General features: G+C 37.0%; 1 protein-coding gene across 3 annotated transcripts in view; it reads left to right on the top strand.

The window, feature by feature from the left end:
- LOC109232152 overlaps positions 7143-10113 on the top strand; it is a 5706-nt gene continuing 2735 nt past the window's right edge. For 2 of the 3 annotated variants that reach the window (XR_002068892.1, XR_002068891.1), the window contains exons 1-2: positions 7143-7725; positions 9184-9907. Coding sequence is in view for 1 of the 3 variants with exons in the window: in XM_019397832.1 (XP_019253377.1) it covers positions 7395-7725; positions 9184-9827 (975 nt within the window). In the remaining 2 variants the exon portion in view is untranslated. Of the gene's footprint in view, positions 7726-9183; positions 10016-10113 lie in introns of those variants that run through there. The other variant, XM_019397832.1, reaches the window with a different exon arrangement.

The raw sequence follows: 10113 nt of genomic DNA on the forward strand, positions 1-10113 counted from the left end.
TCAGAATGCCCCCTCCTACTACTAACTTTATCTCCATCAATCTGTCATTCACCCGCCTAACCTCTACCACCGACTCTCTGAGCGCCCTATCCGCCAAAATGCCCACTATGTTCTTTCCCTTCACGACTCCGGAGAACCACAATTTATACCCGCTGCATTCCTCGCCTTCGATCCTACCCACCAAGTCTCCTGCACACACGCTATATTGACCCTCCTCTTCTGGAGAATCTTTGCTAGCTCTATAGACTTACCCATCAACGTTCCCATATTCCACGATCCAATTCTCAATCTACAGGCGACCTTGTTCCCTTTACCCGCTTTGGCCCCCGTCCCACCCCTTGCCTCTTGCCCTACCCCCTCCCCATCCGCCGACCTCCCTGAGAACATGAACCTACTCTGCCATTACAGACCACATGCTCTATACCTACGTAGGTCTAAAAATGAAGAAGAAAAAAATACCACACAGAATAGCAAATGGGGCAAGTAGTAACTACAAGTCCACTACTAGACTGACTAGACTAGTACGAAATACTACGACAACAAAGTGATTAACACAAAGAGAGAAATGGGAGGTAGGAGGTACCAATTCCCGTGAATAGAACCTGGATCTTTCGACTTGGTATACTCTGGATGTTGCGGAACCCGGCGCATAACTGTTGCTCTACTTCTTGTGCGTGTGCACCTCCTTACCGCCACCAAACAGCCATATAAGTTATACCTGCAAAACACACAAACACCCACGTATCCAAGAAAAATATAGGCTGTCCGGACTGTCACCAGCGACAGAAAAACGCGAATCTGGTGATGACACACTTGAAAAAACGTAAATAGACAAGATTATCATTTATTGACACTATAACAGTCAAGAAGATATTTTTCAGTATTAAAATGAAAAAATCAAAAGAGCAGAAAAGAAAGGATTTTTTTAGCAACTGATGGATTTGCGCCCGGCATAGAGTATGGAAAACCCCTAGAAATCAATCCTATAGACGAACAACAAAATAGAGATCAACTGAAAAAATTGAAAAGTGGTTTTCGAAAATCCTAATTCCAAAAGATCAAAATAGTAGAGAACGGAGAAGTTTTCTCATCGAAACCGTTAACGGCGGCGAAGATATCTTCATTTTTTGAACAAAGAACAAAACCACTCTGCTAGTGCCAACTTTTCTTCAGATATGTATTCGACAAATTAAGATTATGGGTAAGATTCAAAAATGAATTGAACCCAAAGATCCAAACTACTGTACAAACGAAAGAAAAAAATCTTGCTATTATGAATAATAGCAAGATTGTATGAAGGGTCCAAGTACTCAAAATTAGAATTTTTAAAAAAAATATCACATAAAGTGTTTGTCTTAGGTAACTGACGAGGGAATGACCATGCTACTAGATTTGTTGAGGGACATATTTACATTTGCATGGATCCCTAATTCTTTTTATGAGGCAAAGAAAACCATCAGTAAGTTTTGTCTTGATAATATTAAGATAGATGCTTGTCCAAATGATTGTATGTTTTTTTGGTGAATGATTCTAATGAGGAAACATTTAAGTATTGTTACACTTCTAGATGGAAGCCTAACAAGAAGAGAAATGAAGATCTTGTGTCTGCTACACGTAAGAAGAAAACCAAGAAGAAAATCAAAAAGCCTGCAAAGATTTTGCGTTACTTTCCATTAAAACCAAGGTTGCAAAGATTGTTCATGTGATCTAAAATAGCAAAATATATGAGATGGCATGCTGAGGATAGTAAGAAAGATGGAATCATGAGGCATACTATAGATGGTGAGGCATGGAAGAGGTTTGTTACAACTTTTTCTGAATTTGCTTTTGATCCTCGGAATGTTCGACTAGGCCTAGCTAGTGATGGCTTCAATCCTTTTGGCACGATGAGTACCAATTATAGCATTTGGCCAATTATTTTAGTTCCATACAAACTTTATCCTTGGTTGTGTATGAAACAACCCAATTTTATTCTTTCAATGATCATTTCTGGTCCACGTACGGCGAGAAATAACATAGATGTTTACCTACAACCCTTTATTAAGGATAGGGGCGGATCTACCTTCGCCCAAGCGGTGTCACGTGACACCCCTTCGTAGAAAACCTTTTCTAATTATTTGTATATAATTTAAATGAAGAATCAACAAAACACTTAAATTGAATAAAGTGACACCATTTGTTACAAACAGGCGTCTAGCTTATTTGGTCAAAGTCTGAAGATTTTTATGCAGGGTCGTAAGTTTGAACCCGTGTGTCCTCATTGAATGTTACTTTTGTACCACATCTAAAACATATACTACGTGACTAGCACAAAACATTTTTTAAATTGGAGGGATGCTCCATTGTAATCTGTGTTTTTTTTTCCTGGTTGTTTTTTTAAAGATGATATTATTGCAGTAATCTTTTATTTGTTCACGTCTAAAATAGTGATACCGCTTATAAAAATTCCTACATACGCTAATGATTAAGGAGTTGAATGTGTTGTGGAGTGAAGGTGTCGAAACTTTTGATTCATCAAAGAAAGAGATGTTTAGATTGCGAGCTGCTCTTATGTGGACAATTAGTGACTTTCCTGGACTCGATATCTTGTCTGGTTGGTACTCACATACTGGTTTAGCATGTCCCACTTGTAAATTTGATGCAGAACCTTGTCGGCTTCGCCAGTGGTGCTTTATTGGTCATCGTAGATTTTAGCAATAATTCATAAATTTAGACTGATGAGGATTGATGGAAATGTGGAGGAAAGAAACCCACCAAGAAAGTTATACGGAATATTTTACAACAAGTGAAATGTATTGATGTTACATTTGAAAAATCGGTTGAGTTGAATGAGTGAAGAAAAAGATCTAGATAAAGAAATATTGGGCAAGGTGCAATATAAGAATGGAGGAAAAAAAACATATTCTTTAATGTTCCATATTGGAAGTTCAACTCGTTGCACCAGAATTTAGACGTCAAGCACATCGAAAAGAATGTGTTTGACAGTATTATATATTCTTTGCTCAATGATAAAGATAAGTCAAAAGATAATATTAAGGCACAGAAAGATCTGCAAGATACAGGTATAAGGCATGATCTTTGGCATGACGAGAATGATGCGTGTCGACTTGTTGTGTTTACCATTCCAAAAGGAAAAGAAAGTTGCCTTCTTCACAACTTTAAAGAATATTTCAGTGCCAGATGGTTACTCGAGTAATATTTTTGGTTGCATCGATCCGGACCAAAGGAGAATCTTTGGATTAAAGAGTCATGATTGTCACATTATTATGGTCAATTGCTACAAATAGCAATTCGCAATGTGCTGCCAAAGAAGGCTGTTGCAGTCTTAGTAGAGCTTTCTTCTTTTTTAAGAGAACTTTGTCTTAAAAGTTTGAGTTTGGCGAATCTAGAAAAGTTACAAGATTGCATTGTGCTCACACTTTGCCACTTGGAGATAGTATTCTCACCATCGCTATTTACTGTAATGGTCCATTTAACTATCCATCTAGTAGATGAAGCAATACAAGGTGGTCCTATAAATTACATGTGGGTGTATTTTGTTGAAAGCTAAAATATTTCTTATTCGAAATTTTGATATCTGTAATATTAATTCAAGTTCAATGTTTATTCTAAACCTGTTTCATTTTATGTTATAGATTGTTAGGTCATTTTATGTCCCTCGTAGGGAATAAGGCACAACCAGACGGTTCCACAGCTGAAGATTACATTGTTGAAGAAGCTCTAACTTTTTGTTCGCGTTACTTTGAGGGGATTGAGTCAAGGCTGAAGAGGCCTAGACGTATGAATGATGAACGCCATCTTAATGAGCCTTCTGGAATGTCCTCTATCTTCTCTCCACAAGGTAAACCAATTGGAGGCTCCTCAACGTTCCCCTTGACTTCATTGTTGAAGATGCAAGCTCATCGATATATGTTAATTAATTGTGCAGCAGTGAAGCCATTTACTGAGTAAGTAAATAAAATTGATATGAATATTGGCAAAAGTTTAGAAATAATTAAATTTGATATAGTTAGCTCATTTGAAGTGAGTTTAGGGATCACATAAGAAAGAGCACAAAAGGACGGAGACCTCCAACATCAGATTTAGAGAGGACAGTTGATAGAGAGTTTTCTGATTCGTTCCCAAAACAGGTGATGAATGGTATAATAATTTTTTCTTCACATAGCTTTTCTTCTTGGATTCAATATGCTTGACTAAAATAAGTTTGTTATTATTAGATTATGAACCCATAATTACATACACCATCTCTACTGATCTGAAATTCCTAGCACGAGGTCCAGCGCCAAATGCTAGAAGGTTCATTGCTTATAACATCAATGGATTCAAATTTCGAGTTCTGTCTAGAGATCAAGGATTGAAAACTCAAAATAGTGGAGTTTTTCTTACTTCTGACACCTTTTACGTTTCATCTAGTGCTGATAAAAGTGCAAGGCAAGCAGACTTACCATACTATGGGAAGTTAGAAGATATTATTGAGCTTAATTATTATTGATTCACAGTTGTGCTCTTCAAATGCCAGTGGGCTGACACTACTCGGAATAGAGGGTTCAAAAGAGATGCTTGAAATTTTAATTGTGTTAATTTTTATAGATTGATTCATATACGTTATCGTGAGGATGATGATCCTTACATTGAAGCATCTCAAGAAAATATGATTTACTATGTTGATGATGAAACGGATAAAGAATGGAGTGTGGCTATACATCTAAAATCGTGAGATTTATTTGATATGGGAGATGTTGATGAAAATAAAATATATGAGAATCAACCATACCAGCAACAAGAACTTGAACAATTTTTTGATGTTGCTTATGAAAATATCAAAATTGCAATAGATCAGCATGTCTGAATATGCATGTCAATTTTCGTGTATCTTTGTTTGTTTAATGTTTTTCTTCTATAAATATGTACTTCTTTTTGTATTTTGTTCTATTTTTTATTTTCTATTACTCATTAATTTTTTTGTTGATCGTAGATATGCCGAAGACCAGATGTTTCTAGAACTTGAAAATGTCAGTTCAATCGACGCCTCCTTCACAATCTATTGATGCGGCACCAGATATGACCACCATTGGCTCCTTCATTCCCGACTATATCACAGCCAACTCCTTCACGTCAGGCAACATCACTACCATCTCTCATTTCAAGCCACAAGATAGCAAACCCCTTCATTTCAGGCCACAACACAGCCAACTCTTTCATGTCAGGCAACATCACTACCAACTCCTTCATTTCAAGCCACAAGACAGCCAAATCTTTTATGTCAGGCCACAAGACAGCAAGCTCTTTCATTTCAGGCCATGTGGCAGACAACTCCTTTCATTGAGCTGACTCCTTTATTTCAGGCGACATCACTACCAACTCCTTCATTCCAAGCCACGAGATAGCAAGCCGCTTCATTACAGGCCACAACACTGCCAACTCTTTCATTTCATGCTACAAGACAACAAACTCTTTCATTTCTGGCCACAAGATAGACAACTCCTTTATTTCAGACTACGTCACTACCAACTCATTCATTTCAACCGCATGTTAATCCCACACCACCACAAGCAACATCCAATAAGCGTGCTAAACGTGTGTCTTCACATCATTGGATTGTCGATGGAATATGTAATCAACATCCTTTCGTTGATGTATAGGACTTTAGAGTATAACTGAAATGTATAACTCTCGGGTCTTCAATTGAGTAACTTTCTCGAACAAGTCAGACAATCAAATTTACAGGTTCTTGATTCTAGATGTTTACATAGAATTCCTTAGAGAGAATCATCACCACCCGAGACTCCTTTGATCAACTGCAAGAAACTTGGTTGTGATAAAAACAATTCCATAGAGAAAAATATGGCATATTGATGATAAAATATCAATTCCATAATATATTTAAAAATAGATAGGGTTAAAACCCCCAAAAAGAAATAAGAACAACTCCTACACTAAGAAAATAAATAAATTAAATTTAACAAATAAAAATCTATTTTCGTGCATGAGATTTCGGAGGTTAAAATTGCAATTTGCGGAGGTTCCCTTTTTCTATCACGGCGGTTCGGGAAACCTCTGCATTTATCTGCCGCAAATTATTAATGGTGATGCTTAATACGGGGTCTGCTCAACCGCCGTGACAGTAAATAGCGGAGGTTTCTAACCTTCGCAAATTACTCGTTTTTTTAGTGCCAGTAGTTGTTGGGATGTAAAGTTGGCATTACGTAAATTAATCATTTTCAAGAATTATTGAATGGAGCAGATTATGTTAACATAGCAAGTCCAAATAATTTTCTTGAGCATGATAATTTTCTAAGTAAATGTAAGAATAATCTCTATTACTTCTTCACAATAAAGATGTTTACAGGCTGAACTCCTAAATGAAGATGGAAGAGGAATATTTGAGTTAGTAGATGGGAAATGAGAGATGAGAGCAGAGAATCTGCAGAACCCTAATCGAAGATGGAAGAGGCAATAAGTAAAGAATATATTGAAATTGAATGTTTTGAAGGGTTAAATGGGTTTCTGATAGGTCGGGATGGATAAAGATGGGTGATGGGTGGGGATGAAATATGAGTTGGGGTGATGGGTGGAGATGAAATATGAGTATGGGGTGGGTTTTAATTAATGACCAATCAGAAATGGCCACATCACATTTAATAATTTATTTTACTGCCAGAAGGTTCGTTAGAAATAAGGGCATGTATGTGACATATTTTTTTTTACGCTAGAGGCAGTTTTATCAAAATAGGTGGACGAAGAGTCTTTTTAAACCAAAGCAAATAGGTTAAAGGCGGTTTTCACCTTTTTCCGTATAAATTTTACGTAATTATAAATCACCTCATCAAAGTAAAATAATTTAAATTTATAATATTTTTAAATATTAAAATATATCATTCTTTCTTATGCAAATTAAAAATTAGAAAATTAGAAAATGTCATGTATAAAATGGGACATAGGAAGCACTTGTTTATGTAAATTTAGGTATTCACCATTTATTTCATTTAGTTTATTTATTTTATTTAGTTTAATACATAAATAAGTTGTAAAGGCGTGTTTTTACTTTTTCTCTTTGAGATACGTGAAGATTAGATTATTAGGGTTTTAAATAAATAAATTATTTAATAAAATTGTTTGTTTATTTAATCTTGTTTACGGTGTTCCAAAAATTGATCATTTCATTCGAAACAGTTTCTTTTTCCCAATTGAAGAACTTTAATCTGGTTTGATCGAAATTGCTTGATTCTTGTTGGACTGACAGCTATATATCTCAAATTGGAGCCAGTGGCAGCTCCATATGTATACTTCTTGACTTTCTGTAGCGATGTCCTTATCAGCCGCCTCTACCGCGATAACGTCGAGTAATTAATAGTATGTGATTTCACCTAATAAGCTTTAATCAACCTTCTCCAATGGATACACAAGGTGCTGGAACTTCCATAAAGAGACAACGTGTCGATACACAAGTGAGATCGGTAGGTGATTTTGTCGAATACTTTCACCGGGTCCCACAGAGGTTGTCTTCTACGGACCCAGAGAGGTTGTCTTTATCGATCTCTCCAGCGTTTATGCAGAGTTTGCGTGATGCTAACGTTCTTGGCTTGCGAAAGCCACCGGGCCAGCGTGTGCCGATAATCACTTACTATGAATTAGTTCCTTCTGTCATTCGCGAAGCCATGCGAGATGTCTTTGAAATGTACTACAAATACCGCCTCATTCGTAACGAAGTTATGGACGTTGATTGTAAGTTGATTCTTCTTTAATGTGATCCACATTCACTCAAAGCCAATTTCTATTTTACCTCTTTAATCAAAAGACACTAATTTTTGGAAAACATGGCCCTTGATAGGAGATTAGTCTGATAGTGTTTTGTTTTAGGCTGCTTGTGGCTCAGATTGTGTCCATATTACTTTATTATGGTGCAGGAGGCTAGTCTAATAGTGTTTTGTCTTAGGCTGTTAGTGGCTCGTACAGTTCCATTGTTACTGCTTGTTGTTATTGTTTTTTTTTTTTTTGATTATTACGTTGTTGGTACTGCTCCACTGTCTCTTTCCATCTTCTTGAGCCAAGGGTCTATGGAAATAGTTTCCCTATTCCGGAGGTCCAGAGTAGTGCTAAGGTCTGCATAAACACTACCCTCCCCAGACCCTACTTGTGGGATTTTGACTGGGTTATTGTTGTTGTTGTAATCAAAACACCGTAATTTTACATAAGAGTTGAGGTTTCATTGTCTTTATGACACATATGTCTCAAAATAAAGATAACTTATGTTGCACTTTAGTGCCCCATTAGCTAGTTGTTTTTTCTTATGTTGATATACGCTTATTTAAAGAAACTATGGTAGGTCCTTATCCTTGGCAATTTCATAAGACTACACATTCTAAAGTGAGTTGCTTAAGTGTAGAAATACCTATACGCAGAGAAAACAAGTTCAAATGTAAATGATTAGAGGTTCATAGGTAACTCCGAATTATTTTCTATTTGGTATGATGAAGACGGGAGTTGAGCTTAAATGGAAAAACATGGCCAGTGAGGCCTAGTAGTAGTAGCTGCTGTTATTTGATTTATAAAGCATCCATTTTGTTAATTAAAGGCTCAAGTCCTGAAGCTAGTGAAGCCCAAGTTGTGCGCTCCACCTCGCTTTGTTGGCTCATTAGTGTAGGCGCCAAGGTGCTAACTGCTAAGTCGTGCACATCTTCATCGATGGGTTCAGTATTTAAGAGTACAAGACTAGACAATATATATAGTTGACAAAGTGATACATTTGTTGTTAAGAAAATATCATGACTGAACTTCTAGTCATTAAGAAAAAGAAATTTTAAATTTTGGTATACGAGAACTAGCCACTGCAAACCTGTAACTACGTCTTTCAACTACATCAAAATTTTAAAATGGTCGTTGGACTTGATTGATTTGATTTTAATTGCATCTATATAGTTTAATGATAGATCTTCCATTCTTTTTGTCCAAATAATTATTGTTTGTCTAAAGGTACATTTCCTTGTATTACATTTCTATTTTTATTTTTATTTTTTTTACTGGCGCTTTTTTCGGCTAAAGCTCACGCTTTAACTGTTCTTCGCACTAATCCCCAACGGACTTTGACACTTTGCTGCGCTTGTTGCTTTAGACTACTCTGTAAAGCATGTTTGTTTTATGTCAATATCATTTTGAGTTTTCTAATAGTATTGCTGATTGCAGATGCTGAAGTTGCAGATCACGCTACTGTAACGGCTGACGTGTGCATGTCCGCGCTCTATGCAAAGCTGCGTAACATTCACCGCACCTTCGGAACTGATTCCGACAGGTATACAAATTCTGCTCGATACACAAAGAATATTGAGTTGCCCGTCCCTTTTGCTGAGGCGATCTCTAACATTGGTGTGTTCAATACTGAGATGACTGTGAACATTAAGACCGTTGTGCCAACATATCCCGAGGGAACTGAGAATGAAGGTTGCTCCTGCGAGGAATTCCCTATCGCACGCTATTGCAGCATCCTTCCTCACATGAAGAATGCTGGAATTCCTCTCAAGTCCATTGATATCCACGATACAACTGGTACCGCTTGGTGGACTTTCAAAGTTAAGCATGATGGTGATCGATATGCCTTTGCTGGAATATTTCCTCCTGTTCTATACTCCACTCTGTCATGCCAGATCGCACAGATGTTTATTGTGACTGATTGTCATGGCACATTCAGCCCCATTGTCACTCACCAGGCTGAAGATCTGCCATATCAGACGAGGTTGGTTGATATCAGAGATGATGCTCCATTCCGGGCATTTGCTGCACTATGTGGAGGTCCAAGTGAAGAATGGAATGAATATGCTAATATTCATTAGCCCTGAGATGTTGGGCCTTTGTTTTACCAAACTTTTGCTGACGGCTTGCTATATTTGTCACTATTACTCCTTAAGACGAGGTCGGTGTTTTACAAAACCTATTTTTGTGATGCTTATTTACCTAAAGTATGCATTGCCCTCTTTTTGTGCATTGTGTAATGAAATGATTTTATGAGTTGTGTGTTTCACTATCAACCTTCAAAGGTTTCCAACCTTTGAGTTTACAGGATTGAATCGCCGACACACTACACCACCAATCAAAAAGAAAAAGTGTGTGTGTGTGGTG

This window comes from Nicotiana attenuata, chromosome 9 (assembly GCF_001879085.1).
Source record: "Nicotiana attenuata strain UT chromosome 9, NIATTr2, whole genome shotgun sequence".
Lineage (NCBI taxonomy): Eukaryota > Viridiplantae > Streptophyta > Magnoliopsida > Solanales > Solanaceae > Nicotiana > Nicotiana attenuata.